The 25,206-nt window shown below is 31.3% G+C and overlaps 1 protein-coding gene across 1 annotated transcript in view; it reads right to left on the reverse strand.

Annotated features, from left to right (window-relative positions):
• Positions 1–235: 235 nt before the first annotated feature.
• Positions 236–25,206, reverse strand: part of LOC139483194 (receptor-type tyrosine-protein phosphatase epsilon-like) — a 40,226-nt gene continuing 15,255 nt past the window's right edge. Inside the window, exons 11-22 of the mRNA XM_071267226.1 lie at positions 24,567–24,664; positions 19,437–19,568; positions 18,552–18,715; positions 15,690–15,825; positions 12,328–12,477; positions 11,376–11,475; positions 3,906–3,979; positions 2,927–3,052; positions 2,171–2,281; positions 1,669–1,823; positions 782–917; positions 236–316 (exon numbers count right to left, since the gene is read on the reverse strand). Coding sequence (XP_071123327.1) covers positions 236–316; positions 782–917; positions 1,669–1,823; positions 2,171–2,281; positions 2,927–3,052; positions 3,906–3,979; positions 11,376–11,475; positions 12,328–12,477; positions 15,690–15,825; positions 18,552–18,715; positions 19,437–19,568; positions 24,567–24,664 — 1,463 coding nt within the window. The remainder of the gene's footprint in view (positions 317–781; positions 918–1,668; positions 1,824–2,170; positions 2,282–2,926; positions 3,053–3,905; positions 3,980–11,375; positions 11,476–12,327; positions 12,478–15,689; positions 15,826–18,551; positions 18,716–19,436; positions 19,569–24,566; positions 24,665–25,206) is intronic.

The raw sequence follows: 25,206 nt of genomic DNA on the forward strand, positions 1-25,206 counted from the left end.
TCTTAATTTAATGGTTTTAAATCTGTTTCAAGCAATAATTTGTTTAAATGCGAATAAGAAACTAAGCATACATAGTTTATTAAATCGCTTATATTGAACACCACAGTATTCTAAAAAAAAAAAACGACAAAAAATCTTGGGTATAATAGCTAACTAGATAAATTACATATATAAAAAAATACTGGCAATAGCACTTCTGTCTATAAATTAACATTCAAGTACTGTTATAACGTCACTAATAATTTGCATACAATGAATTGCTTGATTCCTCCTCCAGTAGTGATTTGATACACTTATAACAATACTCATACTGATCCTTAAAAAGAAATAAAAATGTTAGACAAGTATTAATGATATGGAATGTTTAAGCATGAAGGTAATTTTCCGATAATCTAAGGATGTAACATTTCTCCATCTTAGTTGATTATCAGATTTTTTGAATAGTTTTAAAAAGTGAGGATAGAATATCAGGAAAATATAAGTTAGTTTGTCCCTGGGTAAAATGTCACCCATTGGTGGTACAATGAAATTAGATACCTTTCAGTTGTTAAAACTTGCATTCCATAATGTGTGGTTTATTTTTCACTCGCTGTGAGCGTGTTGGTGTTAATTGATGAACATATAGACCGACCAATTAGTTGATAGTTAATATGTCACAACCTTGCATTTATCTGTGATACATATAAAGGTAATTGGTACAAAATTGGTGCTCTTTTTTTCAAAATTTAGAGAAGAAATGCACTTTTAATGCTTCTGACTATATATAAAAAAAAACACTTACGAATTCTGGAAGAAATTCCGGTCGCCTTATTTGTATTGCCCTTACCACTTGAAACATATCGACTTCATCATCCATCTGCATTTTCTCCAAAGCAAGTTTAAGTGCTACAAATAGTCCACTCTTGCTACATCCATCACTGCAATATAAAATAATTTCCCAGTACTCAATTAGATACTCTTGATGTACATGCATTTGGTGTTTTGAAGTAGACCAAATTTTGATTTTCCAGAACTTATTTGATACATCTGTTTGTTTTTATAGTGATTAAGATGATAACAAAATGTTGACTGCTGTACTCCTATTTTTTGACATTTTTACCTATTATGGTTTTTTGTTTTGTTCACGCATCGTTGTCAATAAAATGGAATTTGATGCAACTGTAATACAAGTGAGAAGTTTATCTAGCTATAAAACCAGGTTCAATCCCCCATTTTCTACATAAAAATATGTCCTTACCAAGTCAGGCAAATGACAGTTGTTATCCATTCGTTTGATGTGTTTGTGCTTTTGATTTGGCCATTTGATTAGGGACTTTTTTTTATTATTCTTGGAAGTCAGTTTTATTATGATTTTTCCTTTTTATGGAAATTCGTAATGTATAATTTCGATGAGAGAAAATGGAATGGAATAAAACTAAAAGCGTAGAGTTTGCTGACCCTTACTGAACATCCGAGTTAACCCTCGAATCACTGGTTTGTTTCGAGTTTCGCATGACGTTTCATAGTTTTATTTGTACTGTATAATCTATTTCTGTGTATCTATCCATTTCTTCCCTTAAGAATTTTTTCAGTATTTTTTGTGAAAAATAACTATAAAAAACAAAATCATAAGAAAATTATGGATTTACAAATTGCTTATTTACAATATTACAATGTATTCAAACCTACCTACAAACTACGGTGATTGGGCCCTTATTTATTTCCCAGCAGCCAATTACACGCTGGATAAGCTCCAACATATATTCAGGAGAAGATGGGACATCTGTATTTGCAGTCCATTTGGTTGCAGTGAACACAGTTATTGATTGTCTCTCCTTATTTTTCTGTAAATATTAAAATCAATCAATATTAAAAAAGTCATGTTTTAGGAAAATGTATTTCAGTAGGTAACATTAAATGTTTCATTTGCAAAGAATAACAATACCAAGGAATAAAATCAAAAGTTACGCTAATGGTTGCTTACATGTATATCTTCCAAATGAATAAGCGGAATGAGACTTCCTGCAGAACTTCAAATATAAAACTTTTAGAAAACATTTGCAATAGCACATATCAAGTGATTACTTTTCATGTTGTACTGCATGTTTATTTGTTGTTCTTTAACATTTGAATTTCGTTAATTGCCATTGAGCCATTATTTGATTGTGAAGGATATAATAAATACCATTACCTTATGGTTCAAAGACAGCTTCAGTTCACTTTGTAAGCTACTTTTGTCTTTAACAACACTAAACTGCTCACATTCTAAGTTTTCTTTCTCGTCAATCCAAAGTTCAGCATTCTATTTTAAATTGAAATTCAAAGCAAGACATTTTACACTTAATTAACATTATTATACCTCATGTATAATGTCGCAATGCAAAAGCTTGCTATGACCAAAATGCGAGTTTTCAGCAAATTGATAGCAGCCACTGAATAATGAATTTGAAATTGATTGCGACCTCTCAAAAAACACACAAATACGCTAACAAAATCAACAGAAAACCCGACAACTGAAAAACGAACATCCAACTTGAAAAAAAATTAACAGTTTGAAAACAAATATGTACACGTACGTAGGTCAATTCTAGCAACATCTGAAAGCATTTGCTTCCAATCATACTACAACTTCTGGGTTCTCATGATGATAAACAACCAAACGACAAGAGCTGAATAGTTAAGAAAATTTTATTTCTAGTGAAACCGATAAGAATACATTGTTTTTGCTAAGGTTTATTTACAATTTATTATCGTTGAGGTTTTATACTGTAAACAATTGCTAGTGTTTAAAAGACTTTTCATTTCCTGTTTGTACAAACACCTTTTTAGGAACAGATGTTCAAGTTTGCAGAATATGATCAAAAGAAGTAGGCTGGTCACGACATATATCCATGTATAACGTTGCTGTCTTGATATGATATTTATTTACATGTGGAGTACTATTTACCTTATTCGCAAGATCCAGCATAACCACAATCTTGGAACCGTGGTCATACACCATTGTCCAAAAGTCCACTACTGTTTCAACCAATGGACATTGTGTTACAAGGAATTTGCTCTCAGCTGAATAACCCTGCATAAAAATGGGTTATCATGTCAGTATCATTAGAAAAGGAAATAAAAAATATATATCTTAATGACATCAGCGGTACCATTTGTTTTGTAACGAATACGCATTTTGACAATCAATGTTTCATCTGTGATGCTCGTGAAACTCAAAACCTTATGAATAAAATGACGAGCTTATAACCCACAAATGACAAAACGTAAAGCCGAAGACCGAGTAAATAATTATAGCGTTGCAGGAGAAGATATCTAATTCCTGAAATTAAAATATTTTCCACAATTTTGTAACAGAAATTGTATAACACAATATCTGTATTTGCATTGCAGTACCGACTTACTGGCTACTGGGCTGGTGATACCCTCGGTACCTCACAGTCCATCAGCAACGATATAGACCCAGTGGCAGCTGCACTATTAACTGAACCAAAGTATATTTGAAAATCTATGTCTGTGCAATGGATTGGATCCGAAGCAAAACCTTTGTAAACATTATCAAGTATACAAACTTTGATCGATTGTCCTGTGCCGGACTTTATACTTGCAGTTTTAAAATAAAAGGATTCGATAAAAACTAAAATATTATTCACATATAATCATAAAAGAGGGACAAAAGATACCAGAGGGACAATCAAATTCGCAGATAATAATTTAACTGACAACGCCATGGCTACAAACAAAAAAGACAAACAGAAAAACAATAGTACACAAAACAAACATAGAAAATAAAGACTAAGCAACACGAACCAGCACAAACACTGAGGTGGATCTCAGGTGCCCCGGAAGGATAAGCAGAACCTGCTGTACATGTGGCACCCGTTGTGTTGATCATTTAAACATTTGGAAGTAAAATTTGTACTCACGGGTACTATCACTGCATTTATATAATCATTCCGTGTTTTACCAAATGACATTAGGTAAGGTCTATAATTGTCATCTACAAATATATGATTAAGATCAGCAACACATGAGTGTATACAAGCCGGATTTCTCAAATGACGTTTTATTTTTTAAATTAATGTACTATATTGTACAATTAACGTAGTTTACATGTAGAAACTAAACTTCTGTACGTTATTTCTACTATATCTAATGTAAATAAATGTGAATCAAATTACTACATGAAGTTTAAATAAATTATTGAAAGATCGCGATATATTTGTTGTGATCAACGTCATAGCAACTGAGTAATTTGATGAATCATTAGATGAAAATAAGACAAACGTGTAATTAACTTGATACGAAATAAATATATGTAAAACAGTCACAACGGTAATTAAAACAGAAATGTGTTTATTTTGTTAGTAGAACTCGTTCGTTTAATTTACTTTGGTTATCATGTAGTGTAGTATTCAAGTTAAGACCCTAAGGGAACATATATTTTTTTTTCTAGTGAGCTTCCTCCAGGCATGCTTCAAGGATGCTCCGAGCCTTTTAGAGAAGCTTATATCGTTAATACACCATAACACTCCCATAAATGTCAATCAAATAGAAAAGTTTATAGTTTAGAGCTTGTATGAGCCTTTTGTCAGCCTTTTGTACGCCTGTAATAATAAAGTTTTACTATGTTGCCCTAGAAAATAGCTTAATTGACACAAAACTAAACATGGACACTATACAACTGGAGTTTAAACAGTTAAGGGACAATTTGTCAAAATTAGAACGAAAAGCTCTAATAGAACTAAAACATAATAATAGTATTTATATATATAAAGCCATTAAAAATAACACAACAGTGATTGTAAATAAGATCGATTACAAAAAGCAGGAACAATTCACCTTCACAGTAACTATTACTTGAAAATGAATAAACCAACTACTATTGTTGTTGTAAAATCTATAACAGATATTGTTGAAAAACTATATAGGAAAAAAGAAATAGATTCACAAACTAATAATTTCTTGCAGAATAATAACGCATGAAAACATGGACACATGTAGCTTCTTCCAAAACTTCATAAAATCAATCTAGAAATAATTAAGGAGGCATTTGGAACTGGTCAAATATTTGGCAACATAAACATTTCTTACCGACCTATCGTCAATAATTAAGTGTAACTCTACCACGAGATGCATTGAAAGATTACTGGATCTAATTTTAAAAACCCTATTGAAGAGGCATCTCTTTTACATTCAAGATGCAAAAGACTTCCTTAATAAAATACAGTCGCACGAGGTCAAGAAAGAATGCATTCTTATTACCTTTGATGTAACGTCAATGTACACAAATATTCAGATTAGTAACTTAGAAGAAACAGTTATCAATGCATTAGAATCAGTTGACACACAAAAATATATTTTAAAAATTCCCAACAAAAAAGATTTAACGGCATTTGTTAAATTTTATACTAAGAAACAATGAATTTTAATTTAATGGACAGTTTTACAAAAAAATTATAGGGGCACCTATTGGTGCTATATTTTCTCCGATATGCAGATTTACATCTGTCTGTCCTATTAATAAATATCTTAGATAAATTCCAATGGAGAGAAAACATCAAATTACACTGTTAATACAGAGATAACGGTTTTATGATCTTCACAGGCACATTAAAACAGGTTGTTTTTATTATTATATTGATGTTTTGGGAGGCGACTTTCCTGATATGGAACTTGCGCCCAAGTTGAATATTTCTTTAACATAGCGAACAAAATTTAACCTCTGCTTAAATTCACATTTGAGGTGTCTAGATTTAGAATGACCTTTTTAGATACCGAAGTGTACAAAGGTGACAGATTCCATAATAATAACATCATTGATGTTAAATCACATGTAAAAAAACGAAACGTATCAATATTTACCAATCACTAGTGCACATCCTAAACACACATTTACAATGCCTGTACCAAGTCAGGAATATGACAGTTCTTGTCCATTCATTTTTGATGCGTTTTGTTATTTGATTTTGCCATGTGATTATGGACTTTCCGAATTGATTTTCCTCTGAGTTCAGTATTTTTGTGATTTTACTTTTTACAAGTATTACAGTGTGTGAATCTATACGAATTAGTAGAAATAATAGTGGCATTGCTGAATAAGATAAACATTTAACTAACTTACAAGAGAAGTTAGTTGAAAGAGGATATTGTAAAAATAAAACGGAAAATGTTTTTAAAAACTTTTAAAATACCACGAATAAAAAAAACTTTATTGAAGACCTATAGAACAGAGAATGTTTCACTTACTCTTATTACTAAATATAATCAAATGGTAAAAAAACCTTAGTAAAACATATTAACAATATGCAATAATAAGCTGCGCCACGAGCGCATGATACGCCCGTCGAGTTGTGCGTGAAGTTTTATGCAATAATTATAAATAATTTCTGAGATACGGCGCGACATGTGAAAACCCCCCTTTTTTACAAAAAACTCAATAACTCTAAAATAAAATTTTGAATCATCACCAAAATTATACAGATCATTAGATTAATATTACTTAAAAGGGTGTAAAGTTTTAAGCAATATTCATAAATGGTTTTTGATATACGGCGCGACATGTGATACAACCCCTCTTTAAAAAAAAACCACTCAATTACTCTAAAATAATAACTGAATCGTGACCAAAAAGTATCCAGATCTTAAGATTAATATAAGTAAGAAGTGTGTAAAGTTTTAAGCCATACTCATAAATCGTTTTTGAGATACGGCGCGACATGTTAACACCTCTTTTTTTTTACAAAAAACTCAATAACTCTAAAGATAAAATTATGAATCATCACCAACAAGTATAAAAATCTTGATATTAATATAACTAAGAAGTGTGTCAAGTTTAAGCAATAATAATTAATCGTTTTTGAGATACGGCATGTGAAAATCCCCCCCCCCTTTTTTTAACGAAAAAATAAATAACTCTAAAATAAATAATGTATCATAACAAATAGTATACAGATCTTTAGATTAATATAACTAAGAAATGTGTAAAGTTTTAAAGTTTTAAGCAATAATCATTAATCGTTTTTGAGATACGGCATGTGAAAATCCCCCTTCTTTTAACAAAAAAGTCAATAACTCTAAAATAGATAAGGTATCATCACAAAAAGTATACAGATCTTAGATTAATATTACTAAGAAGTGTGTAAAGTTTTAAAGTTTTAAGCAATAATCATACATCGTTTTTGAGATACGCGCGACATGTGAAAAAACACACCCTTGTTTTAGTTACCAAGTCCCGTAACTCAAAAAGTTTTAATCTTATGTTCACCAAAAAGTGTACAGGTCGTTTGCTCATCATAAGATACAACTATGTTTAGTTTTATGAAATTTGGATGTTGCTCTCAAGTTACGGTGCGACATGTTTACGCCGGACAGACGGATAGACGGACAGACGAACACACGGACGCCAGACATTTGTATACCATAATACGTCCTGTCAAAATTTTGACGGGCGTATAAGAAGTCAAACAATGCAGTGAATCTTCACCCAAGTGCCTATCATAGCGTATAAACGTAACAAAAATATAAAAGATTATCTTGCTAAATCAAGGCAAAAGTTGGAAGACTTTTGGATAGGGACCCATGCTTTACATGTTACAGTATAAGCAAAAAATCCCGAAGCACTGTTAGTAATAATCTTTATCAAAGACAACAAACTTTCATACATATGAAATAGAAAAGAATGGTGTAAAGTCTTGAGATTGAGTACGTATGTTGGTTGAAGGAGAAGCATTTCATTATAATGTGACACCTGCAGATCACGGTGTATCACAACGTCTACCCGAATCTGCCTGGTAACCATGTTCTTCAATGAAATCTTTTCTAGTTGGTATAGTATTTGGAAATTATAAAGTTGACGATTTTCTTCCACGTTTTACATGTTCGGAGCCTTAAAAATTGATCTGTGAGAGACGATACTGTTGTTAATTTTACTGCAGAATCTAGTAGTTTTATTAGAATATTGCCAGTTACTGAAGTATGGCCTATTTTAAGACTTACTTGGTTGACCGTAATGGAATATCCATTTCACAGATGATATCGGATAAGTTCTTTATGTCGTAACTACAATCCTGTTCCCTTTCCACGAATGTTAGCTACCAAATTATATTATTTACCGGGTTTGTAATAACACGAGCAACACGACCAACACGACGGGTGCCTTATGTGAAGCAGGATATGCTTACCTTCCCAGAGCACCTGACATCACAACCCCAATTTTTGATGGGGTTCGTGTTGCTTAGTCTTAAATTTTCTATGATGTTTCTTTTGTACTATTATTTATTTGTTTGACTTTTTCTTTTTTAGACATGGCGTTGTCAGTTTATTGTCGATGTATGAGTTGGAATGTTCCTATGGTATCTATTGACCCTCTTTTACTAGTTTCTTGAATTTTTCACAAAATCCTGTTTCATTTGCAAAGGATCCATTAATGGATTTAAAACAACATATATCAAAGTCCTTTTATATGTAAACAAAATCTGTAATATTAATTAAATCAATGTCTGTAAAGTGAATGTTACTCAAATGAAAAGATCCCAATGTATGTTGATTTAATGTTACACTTTTGAAAAAATAACACACTTGGCAAAGTCGCACTAAATCTTCTATTTCTAAATACCGAAATACAATTAACCACAATTGCGGTGGTAGGAGTTCACTCATAGTACACTTTAATACATTCAAGAAAAGTGTTGAATGCTATTTCATATGAGATGGCGTTATATTCTATTAGCACATACTTACAACTTTTTGTCCAATCAAATTGCTTGAATTTGCCTTCTAACTTTCATAGTACTTCCTTTTTCGTGTACTAAGTAAAAAGTAAAATCACAAAAATACTGAACTTAGAGGAAAATCAATTCGGAAAGTTCATAATCACATGGCAAAATCAAATAACAAAACGCATAAAAAACGAATGGACAAGAACTGTCATATTCCTGACTTGGAACAGGCATTTTCAAATGCAAAAAATGGTGGTTTAAACCTGGCTCTATAGCGCTAACCCTCTCATTTTAATGACAGTCTCATCAATTTCCGATATATTTACATTGATGCGTTAAATAAACAGACACAATAAATAAAATAGTCAAAATATGGGTACATCAGTCATCATCGTTTAACAATTTTAAAAGGAACAATTTAACAGAACACAAAAACATCTACTATCTACTAACACATTCATTGATTTGAGTGTCTGACGTCAGAAAATTGTATACGTCCTATAAATTTGTCGCTCAATGTGCATACCAACAGTTTTAAAATTTACATAGGAATTTTAGCATACAGGGTTAAAAAATCAAAAGTATATAAGAATGAATTTCAGAAATAGACCGAGATTTAAACTAGTACAAAAGTTATATACAGAATTTTTAAGAATCCAAAAATAGTTAATTCCACTACGCGATTGAATGATTTTGACGTTTGTGGTTCAACGTATATTGTCATTCATAATAGAAATATATCATAATGACATATAATAGAACAATATCATACTGACGGGATCTTTTAAAGTGCAGAGTCACGTTATAAGAACAAAAGAAATAACTACGCATGAATGACCACAAGGGTAAACTTTCATTGTATCTTAATCAAGATATTGAAATAAAAATTGCTACTGGCTATTTTGAAAAGAATGTTGTGTTCCAAATTAAACTAAACAGTTTGTAATTAGTTTTCAAATTAATTTTTAAACATCCCACTATTTAATCTTTGGATGTAAAAATGTTTTTGACAATTAAAAGTTTCTTTCAATTAAATAGAGAGTAACAAATATAGTTCTTTATAACTTGATTATAGTACAATGCCATCTAAAGTTATAACCATTTATATTATCTTCTGTGTAATTACTTTGTACCCAAAAATAGAGTGAACCATGAAACCTTGTAAAGGGAAATAAAAGCAATTTGACCTATTTCGTCATGAATTAATTGATTATTGGTTGCTTAATGTTCAGTGACAGATATTTCATGCATGTAAACTATTCACTAGACTACCTATGGGTACATAACAGGGGCAGATCCATCCATTTTTAAAGGGGTCCCAACCCAAAATAAAGGGGTTCAACTGTATGTTCGTATTCAAAGCATTGATCATCCCAAAAAATAAGCGTTTTCAACCACCCTCTTTTTGGATCGCCACTGCAAACTATCTTTATTTTTAAAAATTTATCATGTATAGTATAAAATACAGCTTTATACAAATATAGCAATAAACATACTGACACCAGCAACTACAATCTTTTCATTCTGGAGTCAATATCTTACAATGATAATAGTGAGTGATTTACAAATTACGTAAATGAGCTACAGCTAGTCATCTAAAACATATCAATAGATTAATTACAGGATTACTCAAGTTGTAAATATGTCCTCGCTCTAATTTTCATAGTACATACCTTTCTTTACACTAACTGACACATAAATCTTTGAAAATGCTTTATAAAAAGCTCATAAGATCAGTTTGTTTGCCCTATAAAGCTTCCGCAATAATGCTCATCATTCCATGGTACATTTAACAAATGTTGTAGAATTGAAAACATCATGATTATGTAAACTGTTATTCGGTTTTAATAAAGTTTTATAGATTTAGAAACGTTTTTACTTTCATGCACATATTGATAAATTTCTTTAATGAAAACCCCCCAAAAAAGGATTGCCCAATTTGATAGCTTGCAATGTAAATTATTCAGAAAAGATCAAAAAGGCATTTTACCAAGACATTGCAAGGTCTGTAATATATAAATAACTGTAAAGAACAAAGATGTATTTTCAAACTGAAGCTGCTTCTATCTTATTTATAAACAAGCATCTTTTACAGGCTCATATGAGCTTTTTACAAGTTGAACTCAGCGTGGATTCTCAATATGATTGACATTATGGGATCTTAATGGTTTATTAATGAAACAAGCTTGTCTAAAAGTCTTGACGCATCCTCAAAGCATGCCTGGTGGAAGCTCGTAAGAATAAATATGTGTTCCCTAAATAAGCTATACAAGAAAAACAACATTTTAGGGTTTTTTTTAATTTATTTTTTGTTGGTGTTTTTTTTTATGGACAATTGTTTAATATGATAAGATCATCCAATATACATTTTAAGTCATGTTTGTTGAAAACTATCTAGTAGAAACGTGCGGGTGTAAGATTTGCCTTTGGTAGAGTACGTGTCCGAGATATTTTAATATTAACTCTTGCTTTTTTATGTAATACTTCAAATTATAATTCATATATGTTCGAAGTCTTATGTATTTAGTGACTGCATATTTCTGATTCCGAATATTGCATTGATACTAATTTGTTATACTCTCTTTTGATGATGATAGGATATATCAAAATTAAAGATTTCAGTACATATTATATAAATGTTTTATTTAAAAAAAAACATCCAAGATTTTATCTTACGTGGATAAACATTTTTTGAAGAATTTTTTTGTATGTTTTCTCTTGAACGTGCAGATTTATATTCGGCAGGCTTATACGATGGTTTCAGAGATTGCAGTTTCTACAATTGAAATAAATAATATTGAATGGGATAGTTTTACTAAATACAATATGTATCGCTAAAGAGACTTTTAAACCCGTACTTACACATTCTTGATTACGAGATTTTAGGACGACATGTCCAAACAGAGTTATTAATGTCATACTAACATATCAAGAAAGGACAAAGCCCAAATAAAATATATAAACTAAAACTTTCTAGAATATGACATGCGCTTGGATTTAATAAACTCTCAATGTGATAATTTCCTTTCAAACAGAAACACACTTCTTATAGAACATACATAATATACATGATATACATAATATATCTCAACGTAATAATTTCCTTTTAAACAGAAACAAACCTCTTATAGAACATACATAATATACATGATATACCTAATATATAGTACCTAAGACTATGTATGACCTGAAAAATCCATACATCTTTTTTAGGGGCTAAATGAATATCAATACATAAAACATGCAGAATGTTAGATAGGGATACATTACAATAAAGTCTTTCTCTTTTGAACTAAATACACGTGTACTTACCTCAAAAAGATAGACGAAATAAACTAAAGGGACATTCAAACTCAACGTCCATTTTGCATGTCGGCACTTGAGTATCTTAGCCTAGATGTTGGCATTTATTTTTTGAACTTTCATTTTCGAATTAAAATTACGTATTTTTGTTATTATACTTTTTGCAAAGTAAGATTTTGATCATTAATATATGATTGTATTCCTTGTTCCGTTTATTTCAAGTCAAATGAAGAGCTGTACCATAGTTCTCACCGATAACGTATTTAATAAATGAATGTATATTATTCTTAGAGAATTGATTGTTTTTTTGCTTGATACAATATACCTGATACTCTTGTCTGTACATTGTTTGATTTTGTGGTAACCTTTTGTTTTCTTGCTTTTCGATATATCCACAAAAATTGTTCCTTGGAATGGAGGTATCTGGAACAGTGAACAATTCTAATAATGCTTCAAATACGACCTCATATTGTTCCTAAAAAAACAAGTGAAACTGCGAGCTACTGCTCACTGATGATACCCCCGCCGCAAGTGAATAATATTAATAGTGTAAAAATATGGAAGTGTTCGGTAAACAGGAAGTTGTCGAGTGATGAATCTGAAAAAGCATCACACGGTATACCTGACTTATATAAATCCTGAAACCAAATTTCAGAAATCCTTGTATTGTAGTTCCTGAGAAAAATGTGACGAAAATTTTCAACTTGGCTATCATGTGTAAAATCATACAAGTGTTCGGAAAACAGGAAGTTGTTGAGTGATGAATCTGAAAACGCATCACACGGTAAAGCTGACTTATATAAATCCTGAAACCAAATTTCAGAAATCCTTGTATTGTAGTTCCTGAGAAAAATGTGACGAAAATTTTCAACTTGGCTATCATGTGTAAAATCATACAAGTGTTCGGTAAACAGGAAGTTGTCGAGTGATGAATCTGAAAACGCATCACACGGTATAGCTGACTTATATAAATCCTGAAACCAAATTTCAGAAATCCTTGTATTGTAGTTCCTGAGAAAAATGTGACGAAAATTTTCAACTTGGCTATCATGTGTAAAATCAGACAAGTGTTCGGTAAACAGGAAGTTGTCAAGTGATGAATCTGAAAACGCATCACACGGTATGGCTGACATATATAAATGTTGATACCAAAATACAGAAAGGGTGGATGTGTAGTTCCTGAGAAAAATGTGACGAAAGTTTCATGGGACGGACTGACTGACGGACTGATGGACGGACGGACTGATGGACGGACTGACGGACGGACTGACGGACTGACAGACAGAGGTAAAACAGTATACCCCCCTTTTTTAAAGCGGGGGTATAATAAAATCTATATTAAAGGAATCCTAGCATTAACAGTTATTTGGTGTCACTTCCTATTTTATGTCATTGTTGTTCAATGAATTTACTTGCGTAAAATATACAATACCTTCATCCGAAAGATAGTATTACAACAAAATGAAGAATACATTCGTATCAATACAATAATCAGGATAATATGTTACAGACAGTAAACACTTTCAATGCAATAGTGAATTGTCATTTACTGAGGTCTGGTTGCGTAAGAGGGACACTTCCCCTCTTACATTTTCAAGCTTTTATTTAACCCTCTTGCTGCCAAAGGGACATTTATGGCTTCTACCCACAAATCTTGTTGATTGTGTAGAACGTCAAAGGTCCATTGTAACGTCACAATACTCAGGGGCACTGACAACGTCAAAAGACGGCGTCAAAAGGACGATTTTGGCGGGAATGAATCAAACTGAATAAAATGCTTTTAAAGTATACTTAAAACGGATGTCAAGAAATGATACAGGATCATAAGCTTGTAAGTACTATGATACCAACTTCTTTTACGTGTTTACTAATTATCTAGATCGTTATTTTCATGTAAAATGTTGCATTCCTTCGAGAAATTTGTTTTGCGTTTTTTTCGTACATCTATCAATCAGAATATCTCATATTATATATATAAATCAAAAATCTTATCCCTGATAAATAATCATAAAAAAGGTAACTGTTATACTTAATTACGCGAAATATTAATATTCATTCACAAAACACCTTACACGCTTTATTTAAACATGTTAAAAGAACTGGATAATATATTTAGGGCTTAACTTGAATACCACGATTGAAATCTCAGTTAGGATTTTCTGTTGTTGTAAAAATACACACATGTTAACCGATGTACTCGTATTGCCATACGATATTTTAATACACTTTAAACCTGTTTCATCATGGAAGCACTGACTTAAAAAAAATGTTCATTCGAAATCATTGGGGATGTTAAATTAGTAGTAGACACAATGATTTCTATTCCTATCATATATATCATAGATATCCTTTCCCAGTGGCAACCTCTTTTTTTCTGGCATTCACCACAGATCTTTTACTTTGTAGGAACCACTGAGCAATATACTTATTGTATATTGAATTTCAGACGTCCTTAATATTGCATGAAATATTTGCCACTGAACGTTGAAAAGAGAACAATTTATCAATTAACAGATTTTTAAAGATATTTCGTGTATGTCGATCAATTACAGTGTGTACTTTATCACAGTAAATGAAAATGAATTATTATTGATTCAGGTTCACTTGCAGACAATAGAAATTCATTTAGGAGAATTTCTTCCCTCGTTTTTACTATGTTTTTTTATTCGTATTCTCTAAATTTTTTAGCAATAAGTGGTCAACAAAATAATAATAAACATGATTCAAAAATAAGCAAAATGAATATGGATAATAATTTTTATACAAAAAATATTTCCTCGCCTACCGAAACAAGGATTGAAATCATGATAATTTTAATCTGACACGTTTGATACTTTACAACAAGAAGAAGTTCAAAGAATCATAGAACAGCTGCTCGGAGATTTCATTCATTTTCATTTTTATTGGGTGCCGTTGTTTTGTCGTTTATATATAATGATTTGAGAGTTGTTTTTACAGTATTTACCAATTACCTAATAAAAAAACGAGAATAAATATTTTAGTATTTTATAGGTGGTTAAGAATATCATTTATGCATTTCACTTGACAAAGATAAAACAAAGTCGCCTTCAGAGCTAGTATAGCAATTTGTATATTATTTTCACTTTATTTTAAGACAAGAAAGATAAACAAAAATATGTTCCAAGGTTAAAATAATGTTGTATTAAAAACACCGTTTATGACAATCTTAGAGCAATAACTTCCGTAAAATTACTTATACATCGCTTTTCATAATTACGGCTATATTGACGCGGGAAAAACAATTGACGGCGGGAAAGCGCAGTTCTACAGAGAGGCACAAGTTTTGTAACGTCACAGATAAGAAACGTCAAGATCCCTTTGGCGCGACAAAGCAAGAAAAAAAACTCGGCAGCAAGAGGGTTAATGATGTTTAAACCCGGTCAACTAATAACATACTATATTAATGGATTTAAAGTGTTCATTAGATTGAAAGAAAAAAGAGTAATTCGGCAAGAACACGAAAAATAAATATTATACCACCATAAAGGTTACAGATGATAGTTCAGGCAACGATATTACAACAACTGTTCAGCCATTACATTTAATATACAAGTACGTATTTCCGCCCAAGGCGACGTCACTGACAATACGACGTCGACAATAGACATGTACAATAGTTGGAACGTTATGTTCCCGCGATAATCTCAACATAAGTATAATACGTACATGTGTCTGTATCATATTCATTCTATCTTTTTTCATCATCTGAACATACTCCATAACATCAACAGAGCCAACTTTCTTTCCATGTTCATATAATGCATCTACAGCAATTAATGTTCCTGTTCTGCCAACACCGGCACTTCAAAATCAATTATTCAACTATTACTGTTTTCAGTGTAGAAAATTGTTTGGCTTTTGTAAAATGTAGAATTTTATGATTCTGAATAATCAGATAATCTTACTATAAATAATACAATAGAAATCCAGATTTCAAATCTTTAGTAATTTTCATTTGTTTGATCGTTTTGTTTATACCATATGAATGAAAGATTCAAAATAAATCACGATGACAGACATTAGTAAACACCATATGAACAAACGAATACATGCAGTAGTTATTGTGATCGCCAAAGTTCGTAATAACATTAAACGTTACCAATGGTGCAAAGGAGTAGGTTCATTAATAACCCTTGTTAGCCCCACAATATAGCAGTTTTACAAATTTTTTGAAATGTATACTTTAAGTTATTTATTGGAAAGTAAAATGCTTCTGCTACATAAATAAGGGCTTTTTTTGACAATACAATGCACATATATCGGGAACTAGCATCATTTAGTCATGCTAAATTACTTAAATCTCCACAATTCTAACATTTTAGTTAAATTTTAGACGGTTTCCGTCTTAAATGAAAGTGGCCGCATTCGTGTTCATTCTTAATATTGAAATGTAAGTTGTATTTGATGATAAAATATAACATATTTAAAGGTTGAGGATGAACACAGATGCGGCCACTTACATTTTTAACAAAATCCATCTAAAAAGTGACTGTTTTTGGGGCATATTTGATAGATATGTCATATTTAAGCCAGAATCGGAGCATTTTTAATGAGTAAATCAGTTAAAATCATTAAGATAAACTTATTGAATTATCTGAAATAGACACTTAAGTGTTTGAAAAGTGTCTAAAATCTTTCGTCAGATGAACTTGAAATTTGAGGCCAAAATTGGCCCTTACCGGACCTACTCCTTTCCACAATCAATATTTCTCCGTTGACTCTCGAGGATCGAACATTTGAACATTCAAACCTTACTTGAAACTATGAAGTGTTAATAAACTCAGTAAGGACATAAAGTAGTGTCAACAAGGAACCAGAGCAACATGTAAACATGACGGTCCGGAAATGCTATCCTAAATTTAAAGTAAGTTTTAAAGTATTATAGAGACTTTTTTGATGAATTAATAAAACACCAAATACTATGAAAATAATTGCATTGATACATGTGTATAGTTATTTTAATAACTTTTTTATGCTGATGATTGAAATCTTTTTATAAATTAGATTAACATATAATTTCCATTTTTTACGATACCCTTTGAGAGCCTCTTAATTAAGTCAAGATGAAGAGTTTTGATTGGTTAGCTATTTTTGAATATTCCATAATCAATTATTTAGACAGAAAGAGGATTGATACTATTTGTAATCAATAAGTTATCTTTGATCTCTTCGATTTTCCCACCCTCCTTCCCCTTCATCTCCTATCTTTTTTGAATAAAGTAAAGAATTCATGTGCTATTATGATAAATATTTTGTTGATGATAGGTTATTGTAATATATCTTCGCATAGTAACGTTCTAATGTTTTCATTTGATGATTATAGTTTAAATTTTCCTCTTCATAGGTTATTATGAGTTTCTACTCTGCCTTAGCTGGGGCATATGTAACCCCATTCTAGGCCAAGAGTTTATGTTATATAATGGTATGTGACGATTTTATTGTTATGATATTTACTTATGCTAATTAAGAACATTTTTCACTTATCTTTTACATGTTGTAAATAGTTTAAAGTTATGTAATACTTTACGTAATACTTTATGTTTTGACAATTTTACTTTGAAAAGTAAAAATCCACAATATTATTTCTGTGTTTGTTATACTTTACTTTTATGATTTAATTACTTATACTCTAAAGAGAGTGTTTAGTTTAACGTCTGTTGTGGATTGAAGGAGGAGGGCATAAAACAGTTTATCCTATATTTACTACAGACATTTTGTATGTCTAATAAAGTTTTTTTGCCAGTCTGTATCACCTACACTGTGTTGCTTACTCCGTATCGCATAGCCAAACCTGTATCGCATACCCCGTATCGCATAGCTAAACCCGTATCGCGTACCGAGCGTGACGTTATATATACCACAGACGTCAAAGTTTGAATTATGACGTCCAGTTGCTGTATTTCCTGGCATGACACGCAATATAACCTCATTTAGTTTAAATTTCTGAAAAAAAATACTTGCTAGAGAAAATGGGTCGTTTATGACATTGATTCAGACTAAACATTTTCATTTTGGAAGATGATCAGAATTACCATTCTCTCTCCACTAGAATTTGTACTTAGCAGTACATATATCATTACAATCGAAGGTGGGCCCACGATCAGAGGGGTCTCATCATCCAAAATGGTAAAATTAAATGTATTTGGGACCATTCATTAAATGGGAGACTGAATATTTATTTCGTAAATCTACCAGGCCCCAACTTCAGAATCAAATAATTGTCTCCTAACATATCATGAATCTGATTTTGTTAAAATATATGATAAACAGATCAATGCATGGCAAAATACGTATCGCATGCTGTATCACCACGAGAAACCAATATCAGTCCTGAGGGCTGATATTGGTCGAGTAGTGATACTATATCACGTACAATTATGAAGAACAAAAAAAAAATGAAAAACATTATTGTGCATGATTATACGTGTTCTTTCTTTTTCAATTTTCGTGATGCAATCACAAATGTTTGTTGAAAGGAATAACATGATCGGTCATCTATGTCATGTTTGTTAATACTTTAAAGCATACCTGCAGTGCACCACCATCGGTCCACTCTGATCATGTTGTCCACACTGATCATGTTGTTCACGTACGACTTTTCTATAAAAGTTGACCAAATTAATGCTATCTGGAACACCTTGGTCCGGCCATTGGATAAAATGAAAATGATGAATATTTCGTTCTCTCTGAGTCTATAAAGATAAATGAACCTTTTTATTAAAAGATAAATGTCATGTTTTCACTACCTATGTTTATATATCTAGGTGGTATGTTCATCTAATAGAAATAAATTATTAAGTTAATTTCTAATCTTTAGCTCAACCCTGGTCGACAAAGTGAAAATAGGATGATGTTTTTGTTAGCTTAAAATCAAATGGGAAATGATGGACAGTACATGGAACAGCAGCTCCAATAATTAATATAAAGGACAACCATTGTATGAGATCGTGTTCATTTTAACTGTTATCATGGAAAATTTCAAAATGAATGTTGTCACTCTTTACACCAAAACTGTGCATATGACATTGGAATATATATAACAATTACAATTAATCGGTGTGTTGTTTTATCAAATAGTTCAATCAACCTACCAAATGTGTGGCATCAAAATTAAAAAGACAGAAATACGATTGGTTTCATATAGAAAGATTCATGTGGAATGTATACCCTATCAAAGATCATGGTAAACAGTGCCAACAAGAATATATTCAGTCAGAAATACAACGTTTTGTATATCACTCCACAAAAACTAAAAATAGGTCCGAAAAATTGATGTTTTATGTATATCATTAAACAGTTGATATTTAATATTGCTTCAGATACCTTACAAATATTTGTTCACTGTACTATTTTGTATTGTCAGACCAGACATCGGCCATCAATCAAAGTCAAAGGTATACAATAAATACTTACTGTCTTGTCATATACTGCTATCAATCTATACACGTAAACTGTATGATGAGTCTCATTTTTCAATGTAAGTCTGTAATTTTCTATAACCATTGATTTATTTACTGCATGAGGCCAATATTGTTCACATTTTTTCTAAAATAAAAAGTTTGTTAAATGTTAGTTCTTTTGCATATAAAGTATGATTTCAACAACACGTTGGATTTGCAATCAATATATATATGCAAACTTTTACCTGATTATGTTGATATACCAGCTTTAGCGGGCACTTATGGTAGAAGCATCGTTTTGGAATAAAGAACGATTACTCTCTCTACACGACCCATCTGAAAAATTTCGTCACTCTCGTTAAATCTCGTACGATTTTTTTTTAATGGCGGCCGAATATTAAACGTTTGAACGCGAGCTTGAAAAAACGGGACAGATTGGAATAATTTCGATGTTTAATACGACATGAATTTTTGGTTGTTTACAAAAACAAGAATTCAGAAATTTTGGCAACTTGTGTAGCTTATTTAAATTTTATTGTACCACGGAAATTACCGAAGTTAGGACAACAACATCTGACGCCATGTTTCGTCTGCTGCAACTTTCCATTATCAGTGAGGTCAAAACAAATTACTTGAATAATCACAGGTACTCCATCTAAAAGTCACAAAATCATAATTAACGATAACATATTTAGCGTAAACGTTCCTTCCAGCCATGGGAATACAGAAAAAAACTCTGCAAGCAATACATTTCGGATTTTTTTTCTTTATAATGGTCATGCGGGGTAAACTCCGGACACTGATTGACCAGGACTACTTATGTTCATCTGCCACATGATTCCACACATCAAGGAACAGTGATAATGACGTTGGTTATACTGTTGAATTAGTCCGAGATTACTCTGACGTCCAACGGCTGTTTTGTCGGACTACTGTTGAATGTGATCAGGGTTATTCATGAAGCCAATGGCGAATCCTGAACTTTTCATAAAGGGGGCACGCTGACGGGGCGCTCCAGTCATGCTTCAGTGATTCCCCATATAATCAACAAAATTTTCCACACGAAAAAGCCCCCCCCCCCCCCCCCCCCCCGGGTTCCGCCTATGGTAGCCCACAGACTATCACAACTTTAATAACAAAAGTTTAAAACAAAAACAAATATTCAAATAATTCACAATCTTTTAATTCTGTACTTCCTTTGGCAAACTCTCAACACATCTTTTTATTGATTAACATATATGTCACATATCGGATATCTACCTTATAAGTCCCAGGAGAAGGAAACTGTTTTGTTTTCTCTCTCTCTAAGGTTAATCATAAAAGGAGACTTGAGTCTGAGTGGTACATTTAGTACTGTATATATTGATGCTCCCATATTGTCCAAAATTATATTTTATGGGAAGATTATGATAACCCATGAGAATACCATGACTTTGATGCATGTAGGTATATACAGGGCATGTTACATGGAAGTATGTGGGTCATCCTTTAAAATTCAAGCTGCAGCAGTCCCCTGTATATATTTTATGCATCAGTTTAAACCTGATCAAAACATTTTCACTCTACCAAGTACTTTATCATTATATTACTGGCAGGTTCACATTTCAACCTATTTAGCAATACACACTTATGGTTACATGTATATAACATCACAGTACCAAAATTGCACTCAGTTACCAAATTGCTATTCAGCAAAAAGAAACAAGTGTTCTTTCACCATGACCATGTAAAGTAACATAATTATCATCTTTTTAAAATGAGCAAATTAAATTTGTTACCAGCATCCTTTTCTTGAAAAAATAATAGTTGAAGCATGGAATAATGTCAAATTGTTTGAAATATTTGAAGAAATAAAACAAAACATCTGTTTATATTCCAGTTTTAAGGATTTGAAATTAACCATACATGTAATGATGTATGGAATTTGGGTACTGACCTCATTACAGTATAATGGATTGTTGAGAGGTCATTTCAAACCCATTTTTCTATGACTCTACATGGACTCAAAATTAAATTGGTGTAACTATATTGTAAACAAGGAAAGTCTACAAAATAAGCACAGAATAAACTTTTGCCTGGTACATAAAAAAAGTTGGTGAAAAAAAACTGACATGTAAATGTTTAATCCATTTATTGCATTAAAACCGTCATGTTCCTTTCCAAATAACTTGTCAAACATCGTTTATTTTTGTAAATTTTCTTGCATTCGTCCGCCATTGACCGATTTCTAAACTACGGATCTGAACCGGACCAGCTATGACCGAAATCCGTACTTTTACAATAATTACTACGCACGCACGGATGGAACAACTGACAGAAGAATATTGATGCCAAAGGGGAAAATAACGCATTCCACACGCATTAAGAGACTTTTGGTTACATCTAATTGATTGGTGTACAAATGTATATAATTCCCTATATTTTTTATGGATTGTTTCAAACTATTGTTTTAAAGTTGCTTAACTCTGAGACTATTATACTAATATCAATATATTATGGCCCAACTTAATAACTTTTATATATTTTTTTATGAGAAACACTGAATGTCATACACAAGATAATTTTTAATTAAATTGTAATTGATATATTATAATTTCTTTGCATTTTTTAAATAATTTTTTTTTAGTGCTAGATATTTAGTTGGTAGTTTCCCACAAGAACCTTAGTAAAACTTAAACAACTTTTAATTTCAAATGTTACTTTAATTGTAATTTTTTACTCATATGAATTGAACAACATAAAAAGAACATTATTTACATATGGCCCTTTATACTATTGTAAAATCCAAACATTGTAGCGCACCGCGCGAATGAGCACTTCTCTTTCAAATCTCACCACTTCTCCCTATCAGTTTCAAAAAGAGAAGTCACTTCTCCCTATAATTCTGAAGTAGTGTGAGCCCTGGACAATATAGGTTCAATTTGGGTATTCTCATGTTATCAACTTCACAACAGAACTACAAATTTATTTTCATGACCAAAAAAAAAAGTACAAACCTACAGGCAATAAAATGCTTCGCCATGCACAGCCTGATACAACCACAGATGTGTCTTTAGCATATAAAAAACACCAAATTTTTTATGTCAGTTGAAATCAAACATATTCTAATTTTGAAAACAGGTATCAGTTGAACTCAAACATTTCTATTCAGCAGAAGTCTTTAACTCCTTAATTTCATACATGTATGATAGTAAGTCCTACAAAAATATTGAAAATGTGCATATTTAATTTTTTTTTCTAGCTTCTCTCATGTGAAAGTGGTACCTTTTTGGTCACTATTTATGTGTTGCGTCTAAATAAGAATTGTAACACTTTACAGTGACTGAACAGGTTAAACAAATACTTCTCAAGAAACAGAAAAAGAAGACAACTTGGAACAGCACAAGTCATGCCAGTATACATGTATGTATGAATAAAAACTCAGATCAGAATAGCATGGACAATATGTTAGGTATATGTCCTTGTGAATATATAGTGAGGAAAGTTATCAATAATTCTTCAGATAATGCAACTTCACCAAGTGTTTTGTACATTTTCTGTTGAAATTTTCACACAATAAGTGAAACATTCAAACAGGCTAAACTAAATTTTTATTACTGAAAGTTTCAAACAATGACAAGTGTTTTATTTACTAAATAACTCATGTGTTTCTGTGAGAGAAAAAAACATGTGCAATTTTGGTAATTAAAGGGAAAGAAGATCCTCTTGCAGCGCACTGGCGCATATCAATTGTGAATATATATATACTTAGTTACCAAATATATTTTCTTTATCATGATACTCACGTCGACATTAAAAAGAAGTACACATCATAGGAAAAATGCACAAATTACAGATAAAATATTTAAAACACCCTATTTTGTGTGCATCTACTGACAAAGCAGTATTTGTTGCATCTATATATACTAGACCAGAAAAATCAATATAACTAAGTTACATTTTGGAGAAAAAACCCAAAATTTAAAAAAAAAAAAACCAAAAATGTTGTTCCATAACCCAAAAATCAATTATAATCTTCCCTTTGTGTATTGATCCTTCTAGTAAAATTTCATAGAGATCCATTCACTTATACTCAAGTTATTCTGTGGAAACCAAATGTGTCTTCTCAAAAACAACTATGACATGATTAAGCATTTCTCGAAAGCAAATTTTTGACATGCTTGTATTTCCCATTTCCATTCTCAATTTTATTCTGCTGTCATATAAAAACTTGAAAAGTAAGCAATATCATGAACATGTAACAACAAAAAAAATATATGCAAGAAATGACATAAAACTGACTCTGAATACATGAGACTCACAAACTGAAGATGATCAGGAATACAAATGTTTTTTTATTCGAGTCGGATTTTTTTTCATCGAAGCCTATAAATTTCAGCACAATCAATTAAAATTATTTAGTCAAAATTTAACACTAGTATTAAAGCTTATCATAATTAATTGGCAAATATGGCCATTATCACCTAAAAAACTACTGTGTACAGACTTATCTGTGCGGTTTGGGAATTTTAAATGTTTTTAGATAGATAAAAGTTAAATTTATTTTGCATATATATCTGAAAGATGAAATCATTTTTGGTGAAGGTCTATTTCAAAATATTTTTTTTGTCCTCTGCTTGAACAGATTTTTTATTCATCAATTTGGGAATCAGGATATTTTTTTAGGACAAATACCATAACCCCTCCTGCCTTTTCAAGTTCAATGATCGTTCCCTAAACATTTTCCATCTGAAGTTATAATTTTATTTTAGACATAAACAATATAGCCTAGGACATTCGTTCTGAAAATGCATGAAATATTTGCCACTGGACGTTAAACAACCAACAACCAATCAATATATATAGGACATTGTCTTAGTATTTATTTAATAGTTAGCAATACAGCTTTTAGGTATATCATAAATATGTACATGTATAAAGCTGGCATTTAAGGTAGCGCCTTCCTCATATTATAAAAATGCATTACTGTTGGAGTCTTGTGTCATCAAAGTTTTCCCTATATCATTTCTGTTAAAGCTTACTAAGTAACACATATATATTAGATAACAGAACATTATTTTTGTAATTTATTTTCAGTAAACATTTACAGCACTGAATATATCTGAGGATTTAACATGTAAAATACATCGAAACAATAACTTACCCTTTTGTTTTCTTCTAGTTGTGTTACCATCACAATTTTACCAACTTGTTCCTGCCAGATCATGTGCCAGAAGTCCCTTACAGAATTCCTCTTTGGACCTTTTAAATGAGCAAATATCAAGCTATGAATAATAAAAAAATACTTGAAATAAAGTAATTTAAACAAAATTGCCTATACCTATATATATTCACAGGAATGCTCACATTATAATCCTATATTCCATCATATTAATATTCTCATGCGGCTATGAAGGTGTAGACTGTTTTTAAACCGGAAGACATTAATCATGAACGAATAAGTTTGTTATGTTTCAAAACAGTTCAAATTGTAGTTTCATACAATGTGTCACAAAAAGTAAACTGCATTGAAGATAACCTATTGCAGTCATGCATTTCGTCAAATTGGTAACAATATTTTCGAAGACCTTCCCAAACAAAGCCCAGAAATGACTAAAACAAAACAAAATTAAAATGAAAAAAACTAAAGCCCTGATGTATGTTCAAAACAATCATCGTTAAACAAATATCAACTTCGAAAAATGAAAAAATGAAGCTACCGGGACGAAATGTTTCGTTGACTAATTCGATAACAACAAATCATTCTTATACAGATAAAACGATTATTAGAATATATATTGTAT

Source organism: Mytilus edulis, chromosome 7, assembly GCF_963676685.1.
Source record: "Mytilus edulis chromosome 7, xbMytEdul2.2, whole genome shotgun sequence".
Lineage (NCBI taxonomy): Eukaryota > Metazoa > Mollusca > Bivalvia > Mytilida > Mytilidae > Mytilus > Mytilus edulis.